The 22,151-nt window shown below is 39.7% G+C and overlaps 1 protein-coding gene across 3 annotated transcripts in view; it reads right to left on the reverse strand.

Moving 5' to 3' along the window:
• The window catches only part of ptprua (protein tyrosine phosphatase receptor type Ua), a 280,443-nt gene that overhangs the window by 168,344 nt on the left and 89,948 nt on the right, over positions 1 to 22,151 (reverse strand). For all 3 annotated transcript variants that reach the window (XM_088090203.1, XM_088090202.1, XM_088090201.1), the window contains exon 5: positions 15,920 to 16,048. In XM_088090203.1, coding sequence (XP_087946329.1) covers positions 15,920 to 16,048 — 129 coding nt within the window. The remainder of the gene's footprint in view (positions 1 to 15,919; positions 16,049 to 22,151) is intronic.

A 22,151-nucleotide genomic window follows, 5' to 3' on the forward strand; every position in this document is an offset into this window, starting at 1 on the left:
CCTATAATATATAATATATCAATTACACCGACAGGGAGACAGTGAGGCAGCGAGGGGATATGGAAATATTTCCTAAAGATAGCCTGATGGTACCTGAGGGAAGGGAGAAGAGGAGGAAAGGGAGAGGATATGAAAGGAAAAAAACTGAGGATAAGAAAAAAGCTATTAGAAACAATGAGGAGAAAAAGCAGGAGGATGAAGAAGAAAAGAATAAAGAGAAAGGGCTGGATAATAGAGAGAGACAGGGGTCAGTGAGGATAGCTGAAGACAGCCATTTAATTCAAAGGAAAGCTTTTTGGACCCAGTATGACCCCAACCACAACAATTTGTTGCTCTTGCAGTGCCATACAAACTTTTGTCAGTAATTTGAAAATATGCATTCATGTTTTCATTTAACTAATTATAATTACTCACTGTTTTTCAAGACTCATATGAGACTTGACATTGCTTCAAACATGGATGTTGCTACAAGGAAGCTACATATTCTAAATACTGACGCTTGATACACATCTTGAACCTGGCAAAACAGATCTATACACTTAGTTTCAAGGTGGACAACCAAATTAGTGTCACCAATTCTGTGTCTGACCAAATGTCTCCCTTTCTGTTTTCAAGATATGATGTCTAATAATGGCTATAAAAGTGTTTTTTAATAACATTATGATGCCACAGTGAAACTGAACTTTGGCCTTTATAAAGTAAAATGTCGTAATTTTATTCTATTTGACATTTGTGTGAAATTTTGTCATAATGAGCATAAAAATTCTTAGTTATGGCCAAAAACATGTTTTGTGAGGTCAAAGAGACCTTAACCTTTGAACACCATATTCTGATCAGTTCGTTCTTGGGTCCAAGTGGAAATTTGTGCCAAATTTGAGAAAATTGCCTCAAGGCCTTCAAGATATTGTGTTCACAAGCATGAGACGGACATGAGTGCCAAGTGACCTTGACTTTTTACCACCTAAATCTCATCAGTGAACCCAGGTGGACGTTTGTGCCAAATTTGTGGAAATTCCCTCAAGATGTTCTTGAGATATCGCATTAATGAGAATGATATGGACACAATTATGCTGACCTTGACTTTTGAAGACTTAAATCTAATCAGTTTATTGTCGAGTGCAATAGAGGTTTGTGCCAAATTCGAATAATTTCCCTGAAGGCTTTCTTGAGATATGAGCTTTGTGAGAATGGGGTGGATGGACAACCCTGAAAACATAATGCCTCCAGACATGGCTGTCACCGATGAAAAATTTCAAAGCATGTTTTTATTCTGTCATTATGAGGGAAATGTAAACAATATATCTGTACTAGAGAATAATCCATTTATTGTGGTCAGTTTGGGATAAAAACAATAGTAAAGAGATGGTTGGGCAGGATTACTTTATCTCATGAACGAGATCCCACTATTCACCAATTTACAGTTAACAATCAACACCAAAGAGACTAATTTTGAGCTCAAAATATGCTTATTCTTAACATAAGTGTTGCCACAATCCCACTTACTACAAACCTAAATATAACAGCTCAGATATTAAGAAACTGTATCATGTTTTTTACTGTTTTTCAGTAGTATATCTAAAAATATGTTATTAATTCAGAAGTCAAGATATGAAAATGCATGCAAGTAAGCAGCTTAACCTGAGTAACACCTTCATCAGAATCTGAGCTATTAGCCATAACGCTGTGCTGTAAACAGCACAGCGTTATGGCTGTGTACTCACAGTTCTCAACCAAAACTGTTGACTTATGCCACACAAGAGATCCATTTGCACTTACACTGTATGCTCCTACTCCAGAGCAGTGTTACCATAAATACACCTAGAGCAATGCAGAATGTGAAAACCTGTGTGTGGAACAATCAGCCCCTGTTTCTCGATCCCTGCTCGAGTTATGTATATTTAGATCAAAAGCCAACATGATATTTAGTTTGTATTCTCACACACATCTATTTTAAAATGTTCTTAGCGGGTACTGCTGTTATAAATCTCTTTTGTGTGTGTCTTTCTTGGCTGTTTACATTTGTAAAATAGTGACAGGAACTACAAATAGCCAGTGGTAGCATTGTTATGCACCTGTGGGTGTATGTATACACAGTAAGATAGCAAAGAAGAAGAAGACTGAGAAGAAGAAGACACACTTCATTGATCCCCAAGGGAAGTAGGCGGAGAAAGAAGTAGGCAGCCTTATAATAATCAGTGGTGGTGACAGAGAGGCCATTTTGGAGCAGTGGGGACCTGTTTGTAGGAAGAGTCACTTGCGGTGCAACGTGCTGTTAATACCAGGTATTAAAAGCTCAAGCAAACATTGAAGGGCATAGGCAAAGCTAATAAATAATGCAAATCCACTCTAAATGCCTTTCATAAACTGGAGAGAGCTTAGAGAGGGCGCTGTGATTGACCCCCTTGTTAGCATAGGACTGAAGAGACACATTTGCTGGCACAAAAACTGCAAAAATTAGGTTTTTGAGGACACAGTCAGAGTTGGTTTTAGGTAACATTAACATTCACGCTGGCACCCAGTTGGGATTTTGGACTCTGCTAGGGAGTAGGCTAAACCAAACTGATCAGTTCAACAAAAATTATATGGTTGATAAAGAACTGAACATTAATGGTCTAGTGTGTAGGATTTCATGAAATCTGGCAGTAAGGTTACCAATTGCAATCCACTGCAACTTCCCCACTGTGCCAAGTATGTAGGAGAACTACAGTGGCTGCAAACACAAATAGCCCTAGAGCCAGTGTTTGATTTGTCCGTTCTGGGCTACTATAGAAACAACATGGTGGACTCTGTGGAAAAGGGCCTGCTCCTTATGTAGATATAACTGCTCATTCTAAGATAATGAAAACATACTGATTCTTAGTTTCAGGTGATTATAAAATAATAAAAAACACAAATTATTCAATTTTCAGCCAATATACCCCATTAATTTTGATCAGTGGACCTTTAATTAATGATTCAACTCAAAAAATCTAATACCACGTTAGTTGCTAGCCATGCATTCATGTAAATTTGACAGAAGATACCACTGGATGTGGCTAAAAGAAACTTGAGTTCAAACTCAAGTTTGAAATTTTTTTTTTGTAGCCTATCCTGCTAGCGCATTCTCTTTTAAACACAAAAACACATGTAAACTAATTGCCAAAATGTTAATTTAGCCTGCAGGCTAGTTAGCTAGCTAACAAAAAATAAAAAATAACAAAATAGACAGCTAACCAAAACTAAAAAATGCTGTTTTAAGCTACAGCTAGCTCATTAGACTAGGCTGGGATTGGCATTTTGCATCATCTATGTTAATCTATTTTCCAATATTGAAAATTATCTTAATGTAATACTTCTTGTAGAAATTTAGTTGAATTTTTTTTAATGGTACAGTTCATCCAAAAAAGTAAGAAGGAAGCATCTACTGCTAGCTCACCTAGCACCACTGAGCAAGCTAGTGTTACAGTTTAGCAGATGAGAACGCTATTAATGTTTACATCTCCCGCTTTCATGAGCACAAGCCTCCCTTCTTTGAGCAGTCCTAGATGCACTCTTCCCTCTACGCAGTGATATAGTTGGTGGGTGTAGTTCAGTAGAGAGGAAATAGTTCCCACATGAAAGTGTTCACAACAAGGTCTGTGGATTATCTTAAGTAACCGGGTTATGATTTCTGGAAAGACATATTGCTACTGAGTTTTTCAAATGTATTGTTTGGGGGTTTGAGCACCACAAGCCAAGTACCATCTAGTTCCATTATGTTGGAGAGAAGGCAGACATCTCTACACCTGATATTTTCAACACGCAGCAACTCAAACCAAAACGATCTAGATTATTGAAAAGGACTACGGGTAAGAGGTAAAATATGTCATTTTGATTTGGGGGTGAACTGTCCCTTTAAAGTGATTAGTTTAAAGGTATCAAAAAATATAGTAACAATATGACCATATATGTATTATGTTATCTTCCCCTAAGGTGGGTTAAATTAATGCTCAGTTTGACTTGTAGTTACACCAACACATTGACAAGCTCTTATTAGCAATTAGCGGCACATTGTAATTGAAAACATCCTTTGACAACCTTTTTGAAAACCTGCCTCACTACGCCTCCCACGCTTCAATAAACACCAATAACAAAAAGAGTGTAAACATCCCATTGTGGTCCATCTTAACAGGGTGAGTCAGACAGGTGAGAGCTGCCATCCTACCATCCTGTCATTGACAAAATGCTGCTGCCTTGTGCTTTAATGACATGACCAGCTTCACACCGTCCTCTATTTACAGACCTGTCATTAAAGCCATTTTAATTATAGAGGGGCGGTCACATTATTGTCATACCTGCCGCTGAGACAGACTAATCCCCCATAGATGTGACGACAAAATGGACACCTTAATTTAAAATGCCAACCCATGCCTGTGATTGAACGCGACATGGTGTTGTGTGGAAAAAAAAGGAAATAAAAAGCACTCAGTGAGGAGTTGTCAAAGTCGAGACAGAACACAAAAAAATGTGTACAGATGTGGTGCTTTTATTTTGGATATAGAATATTCTGAAATCACAGCATGCTGTTCCCTATTAGGTGTATATATTTAGGGAAAAAAAGCTATTTAATTGCCAGGAATAATTACAAATAATTCCCTTGTCAAAACCTACAGATGATGAATTTCTACACCCACTCTAATTTATTTCAAGAATGTAGTATTACGACGTGCTGTTGAAAAATCTTGCCTATTGATTCAACTGATTATAGTGGTCAACGTCCACCCTCCGAAGACAATAGTGAATCAGTTCGAGCCAGCCTAATCACATCTCTGTCTAGCTGCATAATACGCCAATCAACATGTGCTGTCAACATCACTTCTATAGAATCACACTTACACGGTCAATTCACGAGGATAAAAACGTGCATTTACTCTTTGATCACTGTCGACTTGAACAATGTGGGGCGTTAAGGGTCGAGCCTCAGGAACAGGCCACGGGGCTGCTGGATGGCTTTGTTATCAACAGTTTTCTTCTACAGCAAAGTGCAATTTCAGTGTTTGTCCTGAGCTTTTATCATTCACAGTGCCACATGAGGATAAGAACGCAACAGGCAGTTAAAAGTTTCACAAGGAAAAGTTGGGCTACTTTGATTAAAAAAAAAAAAAATCTATCACTTGCCTTCAGCCAATCACTTCTGAATCTCCCCACAACACATCTCCTTTTCTCCTGTAGTATATATTTTTTTCATCCTGTTTTCATTTCTCCATTCTGTCTGTGGTCGGCTAGTGGTATTTAGTGGGCTCAGTCCGTCTCGCACTAGATACACACACGGTTTATGTCCTCCCTTTCACTTTCGCCTGGGTCTGATAAAAGAAAGTGAATTTAGAACCTCACCGGAGCAAATCACTGTAGTGACAAGTGTCACTATTTCAAGAAGAGAAAAGTGTGCAGATTCCCAGTACTTAACTGAATAGTCAGCAACTTTTCCCACTAGAAAAAGTCCACTCTGCTGCTGTCTGTGACATCAATTAATGGCAGCCAAAACCTGAAGCAACCATCCAATTCATTAAATCATAATTTCATTTTCTAATACAGCAAAACAGATTTGTATTGACCCCGTAAAAGTAGGTCTAAAAACAAAAATCTATTTAAAATATTTAAAGCTGGGGTAGACATAAATCTGGAAAAGAAAAAAACAACAAAAAACAGCACATTTTTAAAATAACCCTCCTCCTGCAGCTCTCTTTCTACAAGACAACCACGAATATCTACTCGGGCTTCATACAGTAACCCTTAGTCTGATCTCTCTTTCTTTGTGTTTATGAGCCCAAAAATGAAACAAGAATTGGCTGGCCACCCCACAGTCTTTCCACCTTCTCCCCTCCGCTGTGGACCGAGTGGGCAGCAGCTCCAGAAAACGACCTAATGGTGACCAGCAGCAGCGCTGAGTCAAACTTGCGTAAAGGCAGCAACCCAAAGTTTGCTGATTCAGTGGGAGAGTCTGAACTGTACAGTACCCCATAGCTGGGTTTTGTGCTAGCTGGATTTGTGTTGCTATTAACTGGGGTACTGTCTCCAGAGCTAAGGTGGTCCGTAGTAGTGGGGAGCGAGACAGAGGACGCACTGTGATTTGAGGTTCTAGCTAATGTTAGCTACATAAATGTGAGCATGAAGCCACAGCCATGAACCTTTAGCTCTGGTTAGCAGAAGGCTAAAGCAACATTTTGTCTCCACTCTTAAACACTACGTCGATATTGACACTTTTTTTTGTTTATTGTCAGACTCTCTGTCAGACTGTCTTTTTAATAAGAAAGTCTTGCTTTTTTGAGTTGCTTTGCATTGTAGGCAGTTGCTACCAGTGCTGGAATAACAACTTTAAATGCATTTACATCTGTAGAACAGCCAATTGAAGTGCCCCTCTCTGAAATGTGATTGGCCAAAGTCTTCAGTCAAGGCCTAGATTTTCTAAAGCTTGAAAACAGGGGTGCAGAAGCCCAGTTTTCTCTTTGAACACTTGAATTACATTATGGACAAAGTTTATTATGACATTTTTGCCCATCGATACCAAAATAAAACTGCCTACCCCTGCTTTCAAGCAGTATCATGCAACTTTTAGTTGATTGTTGAGTCTCATTTCCAAGTCATCAAATACTGATGTTTTGAGTTAGTGCTTCAATCTGACCATCGAACAAACAGGTCGATATTTGACAACCTGGGAATGCTAAAAGTTGGATAATGTTGCTTTTAGAAAAAAAACTTAACCCAGTCACTGTTTCATATTGTGTTGAACTGAAAACATCAAACCAACCACAGATAAAAGTCTACAAGGTGCTATGGTCAGGTCTATCAATAGGCATATGGACAAATGATCATAGCTGTTTTTTGGCAAAGGCAGTCTCACAGATGCTGATGTCCAGGTTTTACTATCAGAAAATATATCCCTACATATCTGATTGATACCAGTTTTTATGAGTAGGCCCTTTAGCAGTACATAGACCTTGCTGTACCTCCACAACAACAGACTCTCCAATGCTGACTAATTCAAATAAGTCATGCGATCGAGAGAAACTGCTCTCTGTTAATGTGCCATTTAAATGCAAAGAGTCATTCTGCCTCCTCTAGTTAGTTTTCCTACTCTGGGCCCTGGATCATCAAAGCCAGCAGTGTTCAGGAGGAAAAAAAAGAGGCAGGGACAGGGTAGAGGGCAGCGGGTGGAGGCACGAAGAAAACCATAAATGGTTTGAAGTTCTGTGCAGCAAATGAGCGTCATGTTCAAACCCCAAGAGGGAAGTTTGAAGGGAGAAGAGCCTCAGAAGTCTGCTTGGCTTTACTGAACTTTGCCTAGCTGTATGCACACTGGACCGGCACCGCAATAGCATTCATAGCTCTGAGGTGATTTATGCTGGACCAAAGCCGCCATTAATGATGAGTTTTTTCAGCAAGCCACATGATATTTGCATTCTGTTCCTGTTTGAAATGGCAGGGCTGAGTGTTTGAAGAAATCTAAAAGCAGACATCATTTTATTGCATGGATGGTGATGCTGCTGCTGTGTTGTTTTTTTTAAATTGGTTTATGCTAGAATCACCTGCATATATGAAATTCACAAACATACCCTTTTTCTATTTGTTTTAAAAGCTATATGCATAGAACTATTGAGCTATCTGCAAAAAGCATTCCAACATATACCCTTTTTCCATAAACACTTTTGACCGGGTGAAGTCAAATCATGGATTTGTTTTTCCATTATCAGTTAAGATGTTGATAACTTTTGTAGCCAAATCTCTGTGGTTTGGAGTTTAGTTTTTCTTGTGTGTCCTGTTTGTATTTTTAATATCTGTTTTATTTTCTTGTTTGCTTTCAGTCGTATTAAGTTATTGCTGAGGAAAACCCAACATTTCCTTATTCTGCTGCTTCACAATACAAGCTCAGTTACATGACAAATAATGGGGGACTTTTATAAGTGAAGAATCCATAGTAAATAAAATGTTTGTCATTGAATTAGTGGAGCTTTGTTAGCAGTTCTTCTTCAATAAAAACAAGTCAACTTATTTGGCTTGGGTGTTATCACTGCATCACGGTATACCATTGTATTTAGGATCCTGAAGGTATGTTTTTTAACTCATGTTTGCCATTGTGCCATTGACGTATATATACCTCATTCAAAAGCCAACGCTTGGGTGCCATTGACATATATATACATCAAAGTGTGTTTTTGGCGGCAGGCACAAAGGGGGGGGGTAACGTTCCCTGTGTGTGATTTAGCTGGGATTCATAGTTGTAGTAAAAAAGACGGTAGATCAAAACATGAATTGGAGTAGCCAGGATCAGAGAGCAGAGAGATCTGTACGGAGGTGATTCGAAACTACAGCAACAAAGCTACATCGATTCAATATTGGCATAAAATGCCCCACAAAAAACAGAGATGGCCAGTTTCGCCAGCGGACGAATTTAATACCGTAATAAATACAGGTGCTCCTCCTTTCTATTAAACTCTTTGTGTGTAGTGCACAGCATGCACCAGCAGAGCTCAGTCTCTGGTCTCTGCTGGTGGAACAGGTAGCTGAGCTGAAAGACACCGCAACATCTAGTGGTGGTGGGATAAGTTACAGGACTGTAAACAGCCTTCGGCTAGCAATGGCACAGAGAGCCAGTAGGGAAAAACATCATGTTTTTGACATCTAACTTGGTGAATTAAGGATTTATTTCAATCCAACCAGAGGATTTGTCAGCACCACACACTTATATCATATGCCCAACTGACATTCGAGAAGGCATAAAATATTAAATACCATCAAAGCCTACTAAAACCACAGGGGGACAGAGTAAAAGCAGAAACAGCCACATTGAGATGTTAGATGAGGAGCTGCAGACAACAGGCTAAAACACTCGCCGTAAGATAACAAGCGACCTTTAGCCGTGGATCAACCCGCTGCTTTTAAACATCATCAGTCAAGACAAGCTGTCATCAGTTAAAGAAACCTTCAGGAGGGTAGCATTGTTGTAATGGAGACCAAAATCCTTACGTTGCTAGGTAGACCAAACCAAGCCAACCCAGCACATATGTGTGAAAAAAAGGGGTAATAGTCAATTAATGTTCTGCCCTTTAAAGAAATCTTGGTAATTACCCTCATTTTTCAGATTGGCGTCTCTTATGAAGTTCACGCGGAGCAATATGGGTGGATTTTGCTTTGATTCGTTGGTGTGGCTGCACTCTCTCAGCAGAAAAAAGATTGTCCGAAACAAATGAAGTAATTAAGCATCCTGGTATTAACCACCAACCAGCTATTGACTGTGTCTGCTTGATTAAACTGTGATTAAATTAACTGACAAACATTTTTATTTAGAAAACAAAAAGCAAATGCTATACAGGTAGATAACTGTCAATTGCAAAGTGGGTACCATCTAAGAAATATTTAAAAGGTATATTTGTATGCAGGGCAACATTTGAGAATTTAATCTAGACCGATCTTTCTAGAAGCTGCCACTTTTCAAAGGGGCCCTGTGGGGATATCGACTTAACTACTGCCCATTTTTGGAGGTGTCCGCTGTGGGTTCAATTTAATTCAACTCCAATAAAATCTCCTTCAAGGGTTTCTGAATCTGCTTTGTCTGATCCAGCACAGCAGAAACCTGTTCAATTTTACTATTAAAAGAACACTGTCCATCATGTACAGCCATCATTTCTGTTTTCCAACATATCTCCCGACACTGAGCCTCGCCATCTCTCATCCTGCATTACAATGCTGACAAGCAGGCTGGGAGACTCCGAAGAAGCCCTGTCGTGAAGAGAAAAACTGCAAAGCTGAAGGGCGTAACATGTTCCTTTTTAGCTGCAATGTTTCATGTCATTGGTATTCCACTGGCTGGTGGGCGCAGATCAATACTATTGAGCTGCTGGTGCCCAATAAACTAAGTTGTTGTCTCAATTGCAGTCTCTTTAGCATCTCTGAAAGAATTTAAAGCCCTTGGAAAAATTGCAGGTAAAATGTATATTTGCAACGTTGCTTCAGAGGTCCTCCTGGAAAACTCTGACCTTGCTCATTCTTCCTGAGCTGCTGGATAAACCAGAGGGTTTGATGGACAGGTTAGTTTTCATAGCAGAGAGAAAACACACCAGATAAAGCTGACTCTACACTGGGGATGGACAGTTATACCATCATGTTTCCACTTCAAGAAACACAGCAAGTTCTTCATAGCTAAATCAATTACACCTCCCTGTGTTACATATGGATGCAGGATTAAATAAACACAGATATACATAGAAGCTTAACATACAGGCTTTATTTAACCATTTGTCTCTTTAGACTCCAAGTATTACAAATGAGAATCTACAGCATTAAGAGCTGTACAATAAGGCAACAAAAGTGTCGCCATGGCATTTTTATTTTGTTTATGCAATAAGTGCCATATCTAAAAGTGAAAATGTGTTGTGTCTCTATTAGTGCTGGAAAAAGCAGGCGGTAGTAATGTATTTTGTTGTTCCTGGGGTGTTTGACTAAGTGCTTTGCTGCTTATACCATTGGCTGGGTCTAATTGCTGGTGTTTAGTGATGGAAAAGGTGCTCTGATCCTTTACTTTAGGTTCTGTATGTAACTTTTAGAAAATCTTTGTCATTAATGACACTTTTGGCTGTTGAGGAAGTATTTAAATTCCTATGGCACGTCTATGTCATCATTTCTGTCCAAGCTTCTGCCAGGCAGATAATGGTAAGCAACCAAGAAAAAGGCAACAAGGGTATTTACTGATATTGTCTATATGAACTGCAGGCCCCTGACCTGAATCAAAACAATATCACATTGTGGCAGACTTTATGACATCAGAAAATATTGTATCACTATCCCAAGGACCAATGTTATATTCTATTGTGATGACAGGTGTGATTTACACCCTTAACCACCAAGCAAGTCACAGTAGATCAATGTAACTACATTACAGCTAACTGGCTAACCCTATAATAGAAAGATGATATTAATAGAATGAATGATATGCTGTTGACTGATGACACCTCAGACTTATGTAGGAGGAGGTAATGTCAATGTGGCACTCGCTCCTTGTCCCTAACACATTCTATGTATGCCCTCGCTAAGTGGCCTCACAACAGGTTCCTCTGATAATGAGATCCCACACAGTTATATATCACATTTTCATCTCTTATCCGGCAGCATCTGAGAGAGACATCCAAGTCACCCGAGCATGTGCTCATCCTGTCTGAAATTGACCTTCTCTAATGGATGAAAAGAAGATGAAAAGCAGCCTTTTGTGGTGCTGCCGGCCCCTGAGGAACACCAGGAAGTGTAATCAGCAATGACCCATGCTAGACTCCACCAATCCCAAGGAGTTCCTCAACATACCCAGCCAGCCTCGGGGGAGCTGTGCCTGGAACAGCGGAACAAGCGCTTGATAACTGCGAATGGATTATGAAATCCCGGACGTCTGCCGGCTCCTTCCACGAATTGCCACAATTTACCCGAGCCAGCAGCCTATAACCAGCACCATTCGCGCTTGATGTTTTCCTCTGGATGTAAAGCACTGCGTCAGAAAAAGCAAGACTGCTTTAAATAAACATACATGTAAGATGTCAGCTGAGATTGGAAGCAGGCCACCTGTGTGGATGCATGACAAACTTCAATAGAAAAAGCAGCGAGGGTGTGAATGTGAGAAAACAGGCTGTCAGTAGGTTGATGGCTGGAACAGGGTCCAAGGTAATACGGCTGTTTGGCATAAATCACTGAGGAAACGAGCACTCAGACGGAGGCTGTAAGTCCCATTCAACATCCATTAACATTCAACCAGAGAGGAAATAAAACATGTTTACATGTTCTGTAGGACATAGGAGTGAAAGACTGCTGTGAGAGGAGCAAGATTTCACAGTGTGTCACCAGCGTGTCTGTGTGTGAGATCATTATTCCTCAGCTTTTTCTTTATTTACCATGTGAAGAATTTGTTGCGTCACCTTACATACTACGGTTACTGGGGTCTGCTGAAATAGGAGGGAGGGAATTATGTCTGTAGTTCCCTTTCAGAAGAAACAAGCATAATGACATTCAAAAGCAAAAACGATTAGTCGGATGGCTGAATTTGCTGCTTGAATTATTGTTTCAGTCATGTTTCAAGCCAAAATGCCAAACATTCAGAGTTCAGCCTCTCAAATATGAGGGTTTGCTGCTTTTCTTTGTCGTATATGAAAGTAAGCTGAACAACTTTATTGCATTTTAATCAATTATTCAAAAAAAAAACCTAATTAGCAGATGAATAGATAACTAAAATAATCTTTAGCCGTAGCTCTAAATTGAGTAATTAATTAAACTAAAAGTGACCTTGATCCAAGACGACAAATAATATTAAAAAAATAATTTTAAAGCTCCAGGTTGTTTGTGTTAATTGTTTCTTTTTCGCTTCCTGGAATTAGCTGAAAACACATTAGACATATTTTTTATCTTATAAAGCAGTTATGGAAATGTGTTAGCAAATATTCATGTAATTTTACACATGTAGGAGAAATGGAGAAACGACCATTCGGTGTGTTGGTGTCTTCGTCATGAATGTAACTCCATCTTTCCAATTTATTCTCATTCCTAGGTTGTCAAATACAAACACTCGATCACGCCCCTCTGAGTCTCATAGCTTAAGGCACCTTTCAGGGTCTCTGAGTGACACACAGATGAAAATATTCAATTTGAATAAAAGGGAATCAAAATAAGTATGTTTGTGATGTAATAATAATTTAACGTGACATATATGTGCCCCATGAGCTACAACTTTATTGAAATTACTGAACGTCACATTAAAATAATGTTGACTTTGTGTTTTACACGGGACGAAGACAGCGGGTGATCATTTTTGTTAGATCATCACTATAAGAGGCGTCGTTTGAGTACGTTAGACAAAGTCATTGTAACCATTATTGAAGTAATATTGACGGGTACCTAACAAAGACGCAAACTCAAGTTTTCAGCATTGCGTCAAGTCACCTTCAGCTTTGAGATTAGACTGAGAGACAGCCCCAAAGGCTCTGTCATCTAAGTAATTTAACAGTCTGCCGCATATATATAGACTTTTATTCGTTGCACCAAAGGGCATCTTGGTTGATTTTTCACAAGTAAACAGCTCACAGTAATGATGCGAAAGCAGCCAAAATACAGAAATCAATTGGGTCTCGATTGCCTATTTTGAAAGGATATTAAAAACGCTGTAGTTCTGAGCGACCAAACAGTTAGCTTTGCATTGTGCATATAGCAGGACTAACCCCCAAAACACTGTTTATTTGCTTTGCACAAGGTGATGGAGTTTGAGGCCTCCCTGAGGCAACACATCCAGCAGTCACCATGACTCTCCTCTGGCTGCATGGCCGAGCAAATGTGTGCTTTTTTTCTGTTTAGCAGCAGTCAGAGTTTACTGCATATAAATCAAAAGTGAGTCGGGAGGCAAAATCCAATCACAAATGCATCTCTTGAGGTGCATCTGAGATACACTGTGATGCTAGGTGAGGAGGAGGTGGACTGCAATCAATCTGTGTCGAGAAAATATATGGATACATCTTGATACAAGTTTGTAAATCTGAGCGTGGTCTAATGGACAGATCCAAATCTGTGTTGAGCCCTGTCCCTTCCTGATCACTTGTGATATGTGCAAAGTTGTCTCTTTATCTTCTCAGTCTACATTGAATCAAATGTTGAGCACAGCATATACCGAGAGACGGTGTTTTTGTAAACTGTCATTCTGCTGAAAATAACTGTTTCAAAACTTGGAAATTCTTTCCCATTTTCTGTATTTCACTTAAGTGAACAGTGTTTGGGATGATACACATTAAAAAGACAACATTTTACCAAGGACTACACGCCCATTAAAAATCGCCCTGCAGAGGTTCAGTCAGTGTTACTAGGCTTTTAAAATTTCATCAAAAACACTAAACTTTTGGAAGTAACTTCCACAGCACTGACAGTAATAATGCAGGATAGCTTTTCTTTGGACCCTTTCCATCCAAAACTATACAATTATTCTACCCTGATTGCTCTGAAATTATTTTAGACTTTATGTTTGGACTTGCAGTTCATGTCTGGTAATTGACAGAATTCTACACAAACAGTCCCAGTCTGTTTGCAGTAAATTTGTTGTCATTAAATGTGTCATTATTTCATTCTGAACATTCACAGGGCTCCCATATTGAAGCGTCTGAAAAACAGTGCGGCACATGAAAGCTGCTGCAAACCTCTTTAGAGTAGACTGGTGGGTTATTCTGCGCTGTGTTTGTGTACCACAACAGCATTGTTTATAACTCCATTTCTAGACGAGCAGCTTCTCCGGATCATGTTTGTTTTTCCTAAATATATATTCCCATACACCTGCTGCAGGTGCCTGACTTTTCTTAACATGGAATAAATACACGCAGTAGGTTTCCATCATATGTGTCTTCTTCAGGCTACAAGACAGAGGAGTCTCTGGAAAGTTTTAATGCTCAAACAATGCATGCTGGGAAGTCTGCCAATATGCCGATCATGTTTCTTTAGAAACTTAATAAACTCTCTGCAGCACATTCATTTAACGGTCAAGACATTTCAAGTCAGACGGATTAATGGTCATGAGTTTTGAAGAGGTCTTAAAATGAAAACTGGAAACTTGAATTACTTAGAAATTAATAAAACGGGTTATTTTTTAGACTTTCTATTATTCTATTCTATTCTATTTTTTTTTTTTTTTTCTTGAGCTGGACCGTTTATTAGGAGCGCTGGTCTAATACATATACCGTTCAGTTATTCATTGCACCAGAGCCTACTCTGGGTACAGATGAAGCAGTAAAACACCAGGCCCATTGAAAGTCAAACTTTACTTTTCATTAATTCAGATAAAAACTAAACACTCTATTTCTTAGAACAACAACGCTCTCATTGAAGTGCTGTCCATTGTTTTTCCAAACTGGAAACCATGCACCCTGGAGGCAAACGCTCCATTTAAAAGTTTGATTTCACTCGCATCTGCAGCAGCTGCTCCTCTGATACATCATTCTGATCTGATCAGCTCTGATCAATCCAACCACAAACTAATTAACTGATCAGTGTTCCACCTTGCATCTCAAACTCAACAAACTGCTCCTGAGCTTAACAGACCTGTAATAACCTCCAAATTCAGAGAAGGGACACGTTATGATCAAAAAGGGGCACACACAAAAAGTATAGTTGGATGATCTGACCTGACAGCTACCGCAACACAGATTCTATCTCTGTGGAAAACGCTATAAAGCCGTTATATTTACATGAATGACAAAAATTTAGATCCCGGGCCTTCAACAGTGCCCACAACCGCACGGGGGTCCTCAGAGTTACTGCAGGGGGGATCAAATTAATGTTTCATAATTTAAGTTTTAATTTGGGGGCTTTTGAGGGAACACATTTTTTAGCAAATATAAATCAGCCTATTTGTGAAAAAACGATCGGCTAACTGTTAGCCATGAATCCTTGTGCAATAACACGGGCTTGCTAGTACTAAATCACTGTGCGTCACTTATCCATAACAGCGTGGTGAACTAGTAAGCTAACATGTATGTACTATTGAAACATATTTTCCAATTAGTTGTAACTTATTCTAAATGAATAGACATTCTTGTGAGCCACATTGGAAGGTTCTGTAACTTTTCAAGCAAGAAAGTCTGACGTACCATCCATCTCAACCACTGGCGATGTCGCTGACTTAGTAGCTGCGGACAAGTGCAAACAAGAGGAGACCCAAAAATATCTCGAGAATTATCTCAAGTGCAGCTAAACTGTATACAATATATGTAGTAGGGGGTCCCTGCTCTGTCTCTGTTTTAGCTAAGGGGTCCTTGGCCTGAAAAATGTTCAGGACCTCTGAGTTAGATCATTCCAGTAAATTTCTATACGATTTTTTACAGCGCACGCAGGCTGAAACTGGATTTGAAGCCACAAGGCCACCATGGTTTTGCATTTGTACCCATCAGAAGCCTACCTCGCAGAAGATCCGGGGTCGGGTGTGGCCAGTTGTAGGTCCTGATCAGCTGCCAGTCAAAGTCGTCCTCTTGTCCCTGTCGGTACTCACACAAGCCGGGGTCGGAGTCTTCGTCAAATGTACAGCCAGCTACAGCAAAGAAAGAACAAACTGTATCAGATGAGGAGAAACAGAATAAAATATAAAGCTTGTAGCCATTAGTGAGGTTTTTTGCTGCCAGGAGGAAACTAGTGAAGGAATACATCATACTGTAGTCCACCAGAGAAATAGTTGCTCAGTTACATCACCACAGGCATACCATAATGTGTTAATACATCAACTCCCTGAGAATCTGTGAAGCTATAAGCTAAATTATAGCTAATGTTTGGCACCAGGCGGCATGGACTGCCTATCTCATCTGCTCCCTCAAAATCTACCGCCATTTGGTGCAATTAGCCCTGTGGTGTGAAAATGACACAACAGCCACAGGTCACCCAAATAGCCAGAAATAATGGGCAGCAGTGCCAGGGCAGAAAAAGGGGGTTCTTCAGCTGATGGAGGACAGCAACAGCCAGGCTCTTAGCCTGTGAAGGTGACCCAACCCTGTCTGGCCTCTAATGGTTGCATTCACCATTCTGCCATTATCACACAACCCACAGGCTTTTAAAGCCACCAACTGGGTTGTCAAGCTAGGGGACAAAAACGGTGTTTTCTTGTTTAATTGGTCAGAAAACACAGATGCACTTCAGGAAATTTGAAAATGAATAGCCTGGACCTCAAAAGGACCAATTTGTGGTCATGCATGGGTGTTTGCCTTATGCTCTACTCTGCTGCATCCAATTTCCATTCCCATTGAAACTCATCCCTTTTAGAGCTGGAGATACTGATTGATGTCTTCATTGATTGATCTTCGGACATTTTTAATTATCAATCATTTAATCACATTATTCCACAGTGCACTTCCAATAGCTTGATTTGTCCAAACAGTCCAAACCACAAAATATGTATTTTACTATGATATAAAACAGGGAAAAGCTAATGCCAGAGGTTGTTTGCTTTAAAAATAATTAATCGATTATCAGTAGCTTTTATGAATATAACTTTTGTCATATTATATATATTATAACTTTCACTTACATCCTGACAGCAGAACATGAGATGGATAATATGTGGGAAAAAAAGAAAAAAATACATTTGACTCCTCATAGTGCTCCTGATGGCATTTGCAAGAATCTATTACACATGAAGAAAAACAACCAGAGTCTGTAATGCAGCTACTAATCTTGCAACAAAAACAGCTTGTAAACTGAACTCAGAAAATTTAACCAGCCAGCGTTGATCAAATATCTTTTAATATTTCTTTTTTTTGCATTTCCTGTTTCTTACCTTAAATGTTTTCAGAAATATATTTTAGTGTACTGTTTAGCGGTAAAAAAAGAAAAAAAAATGTTTCTGACCCCGCTACAATGTTGAAAACAGTCGAACCAAAACAAAACACTGTCAACAGTAACAGAATCTTGATTTATAGTTGATCAGCGCTGCTGCAAGAGGTGAGATTATAGAAAATGTCATTAGTAGCAGTAACAGGGGGAGGAACATGTTTTTTTTCACAGATTATCTGCCTCATGTACTTCTCTCAAGTAAAGTGACGACTTCAGCAATTACGACAAATTCTAATTTCACGCACCAACTCAACCTTTAAGTTAAATAGACTTATTTTACAGTAATCATTTGGACATGTGAAACACAGCTGATAAGTGATAACATCACATAATGCTGGATTGCAATCATCGATTATGTGATTTGCGAAGATTCATATGAAGATTTAGCAAAACATGTCAAATACAAGATGGACTTAAACAGGGCGGTCATCAGTCAGAAACACATCAGTACCAATTCAAATATGAGAAAGTTGCTGGAAGCTTTTGGCCTCCCTAGGGCCGATATTGCTCATTGAACATATTTTTAACAGTCAGACAGCGACACAGGGTTTTTCAGAAATTTTGTCTTTTCCAGATCTATGCATTTGGGATCAAGAACGAAGGCTTACCCCCAAAATGAAATAAAATTACAACCCAAACTGTCTATAGTAAACACCCAACACAGCCTTCAGCCTTCCTGCTTCAACTGTGACCTAATGTACTTGGCCTATTTGTGTGAACTTAGATTTTCACTCTGCTACATTATAAGTGCTTTTACGCTAGATGAAATGGATTGCATTTATTTAGCTTTTTTCTTCTTTTTTTTTAAGCCTAAGCAACCACTCAAAGCACTTTACACACAGGCACCATTCACCCACACTGGTGACTAAGGCTGCCATACGAGGTGCCACCTGCTCATCAGATTAACATTCACACGCACTTCTCCTCCCCAAGGACACTTCACCTTTTGACAGTTTGCGACACACGGCCTCTTGTCTGTTTACAGTCGGCACTGTGCACCATCATGGATATATTATGCACAAACCAACTGGCCAAGCGTTTGCAAAGCTGTGTGATAGAGATGCATGCAAAACAAGATCCCACATTTTTGGTCAGAAGGACTTGCTTTTATAGATGAGGAAGGACGTGGATGTCAGCAGGTTTTTGGATAAGTGCAAATATCGCAGCACCGATCTTTTCAAAAAAGGTGGAGGAAGGAAAGAGGCAGACAAAAAGTCTGCCACCAACAGGGAATTGTGAAAAAAAATCATATTTTAATGCAAAGAAGCAGAATTTCAAGCTCTTCTTTGTATTTTGCCATGATAAATGGCATGTTTGGGCACGTTAATCGGAGCTGGATGTAAACAGAAATATTAATGAAATATTCATCTTCATTAAACATGTAAACAGCTTGGATATTGCCTATTTTGGAATAAGGGCAAAAAACAAACTATTTTGTGCATGTAAACCTACCCAATGATATCACAGTCAATAGACCTGATGGGTAGAGCAACAAAAAACAAAAACAAATCCAATAAATCCTAAATCTTTAGTAGTTTTAGCACCAGTGTTGTTGCTTTTGCAGCTTTAGCTAACTCCAAGCGCCCTGAGCCCAGTGCGGTCCCAGGATCCTGTTCACTAACAGATCGCATTAAGGCTTGGCAGCAGCGCTGCTGGTGTTAAAGAGCTACTCTGACTCCATGCCAGCTTCCACTTAATAGTATCCCATTTGGCCTACTCCCCCCCAAATGCTGCTTTTTGTTTCGAGCCTCCATCTGTTTTCTTTATTAATGTATAAGTTTGTAGTCTGAAGAAATATTGGATGTTGCAATAAACTACCAAGACTGCTAATTTTGGACCACCACTTCTGCCCTTCCTGCTGACAAACAAATATCACCACCAACCCCTCTCCACCACCAGCAGCGAACGTCCCCGCCACCCCGGCCCTCTTCCCTTCCGCCTGCAGCAGCCAAGCGAGTGTTTCCGGGTGCGTAAGCAGATCAGAGTTTTAATTGCCTCCTGTGTGAGGGCTGCTTGTTGTGCTTTGGCGTGCCCGGTTATCTAAGGATGAGAGGGCTGAGTGGTGGAGCAGGCCCCACGGTGAAGGCCTGCCTTTCATTGAGAGCCCTCCAGCTCTGGGAAGAAATGTCACCATCAGACACATTCCACTGATTCCCCTCATTAAGACTCATCCTTCCCAGCCTCCTTTGCTTTTAGCGCACGCGTTCCTCTCAGTGCCCAAATGAGCGTCTCTGGCAGCAGGAGGGCGAGCCCATGTAATTAGAAAAGCCACGTGCATTCTGCTGAATTCTTACTGATGTGTGCACTCTCTCCGATGTGTGTGTGCGTGTGCTTAGCCGAGCTTGTTTGCTGTTTTGATGTTTACTTAAAAACGAATAAAATTATAATGAATCTGTCAATGTCACACAGACTAAAGCCGTAACGACTGTGGGAATGAATTATTTGTGTTCATCGCGGCAATGGGGACTCGACGCGGACCGAGATTGCTCAAATTTCCACATAATAATAAGTTGAATGCGAGAGAAAGCAGTTCGGAGAATGCTAATTGCTTATCTGAGGCGATAGCGTGGCGGCACAGTCCCCGAGCAATGCGCCGCCATGCAGAGCAGCAACAACACCTAGAGACGAGGACGGCGGGGCTTGAGATAACTTGGGTGAGCCGCTGTCACAGATGACAAGTTTCTCACGGGGAGAACAAAGAGGGATAAATCAATAAATGTGCAAAAAAGAGGTGCCCTCCTCTTTGAAAGGTAGGAGAGGTAATTTGCCAAACAAGACCTGCGCTTGTTGTTAGATATCATGCCTGCAACGTGATATCAATGTTGGGCTTGTCGGCCTGTCTCAACTTCAGCATATTCTCTGCTTTGTCTCCTACCTGGGGAAGAAAAAAATGATTGGTAGTGTGTGTTTCCTGTTCTTCAAGAGACAGTCCCGCCCTGTACCTCTCTACAGCTACAATCCAGTCAAACCCGTCATGAATTGAGCTCTCCATATCCATTCCAGGGGTTAGACCTTATTGCTACGATTCAAAATCAGTTGCAGCATTTCATCAGATTTCACATAAGCCAGCAATAAAATGTTTTTCTTGTGGCTAATTTTATACAAGAGCGCTGATCAGAGGAATCCTCTGTGTGGTGTTGGGGGATTTTTCTCAACAGCCGGCAAAGCCTGCATGAGGCTGCTAAAAATCTCATTAATACGGCTTTCAGTGATGGTCTAAATACTGCTTCAGAGGCTTCCCCATGATATGTCAGAATTCTGAGGGGAAAACCCAATATTAGTCATTTCATTGACGTACTATTTCTTTTTTACTTAAAAACTTGAATGATAAGGATATTCTGTTTTCTCACTGTCAGCAAAACCAAGTCACATGTAGTCTATATTTTATCTTTTTATGGACTCAGTAAAGTTCTGTAACAGATGGTCACTGTAGGTTTAAGAAAGGGTTTTGTCAAACAGGCATACATAGTGCATTTGTTGGGGAGTATTTTCAGTGGTGGGTTAACAGACATTTGGTGCTCAAGTGAGAAGTAGTACAGTGTGTGTGGGACTGACTGAAAAGAAACTACAATGTGTTTTTGTGTTTGTGTTTGTGTTTGTTTGTGTGTGTGTGTGTGTGTGTGTGTGTGTGTGTGTGTGTGTGTGTGTGTGTTCATGGCAACAAAGCAACATGTCACCCAGTGCAACAGTGTGGCTTATTAATGTGTTTTATGACAACGGAGCTCTATAGCACAGGGGAATTAGATATATAAAAGGATTTGGATACACACACACACACACACACACACACACACACACACACACACACACACACAGAACAGTAATTATTAGTTTTGTTCTTTTCATTGGATTGGATTTTTTTGTCAATTAAAAAAATAATAAGTATCACCAGCTTTAGAACTTAAGCATCAAAGATAGATAAAAAAAATTTAAAAAAAGCTTAAAATGCCTAATTTGCTTTAAGCCATTACAGGGTCGGCACGACTAAGTAAAAAAAACTGTGTTTTTTAATTACTTTTGGGGGGTGTTGTGCTTTTATTGGCAGTTAAAAGTAGAGAGAGAATGAAAATGGATGAGAGGACATGGAGTACCACATATAAAGTCTAATATATAGCTGTACTACAGCTGTACTAAAGCCTATGGTGGCCTATGCTGTATAAGTATTTATAATTGTGCAGTTGTGTGTCTGCATTGCTCTAAAACACTAGTTGCCAGTGTAATTTCAATGCCACTGTGTTGACTTTCTGTGAAGTTCTATATAAATGGATTAGTTCAACTAATGTGCATAAAAAACACATAAAATATGGCTGAACAGCACCAACATTAAACAAAAGCTAAGCTAAGCTCGAAGTAACAAGGTTCACAGACGAAACAGTTTTCTATTGCTAGATATATATTTACAAATATCCTATTGGCACAAGACTATGGCAATTTACAAATACGTGAATTAACATAGCAGCTAACAGACTTTTCCTCTGCTCATATGAAGCGAGGATAAATTACACACAAGACTCAAGATGCTATTTCAACTTAAAACGCTTTTTTTTCCAACAAGGGAAAAGGTTTTCAGCTTACAAAAGTCAAACAAACCCCAGACTTTCACCAAGGAGCCTGGTGTTTGCTTTCTGTATGACTGCATGAATGTACAGCCAAATTATGATTTTTTTCCCCCTAAACTTAACCATGTGCTTTTCTTTGCCTAAACCAACCATCTGTGCCTTTGCACATCAATCCTAATCATGTGCTTTTATTGCCTAAACATAACCACCTGCTTTTGTTGCCTAATTTTAACCATGTGCTTTTGTTGACAT

The sequence above is a fragment of the Plectropomus leopardus genome, chromosome 17 (genome assembly GCF_026936395.1).
Source record: "Plectropomus leopardus strain MGB_pleo_1.0 chromosome 17, ASM2693639v1, whole genome shotgun sequence".
NCBI lineage: Eukaryota > Metazoa > Chordata > Actinopteri > Perciformes > Serranidae > Plectropomus > Plectropomus leopardus.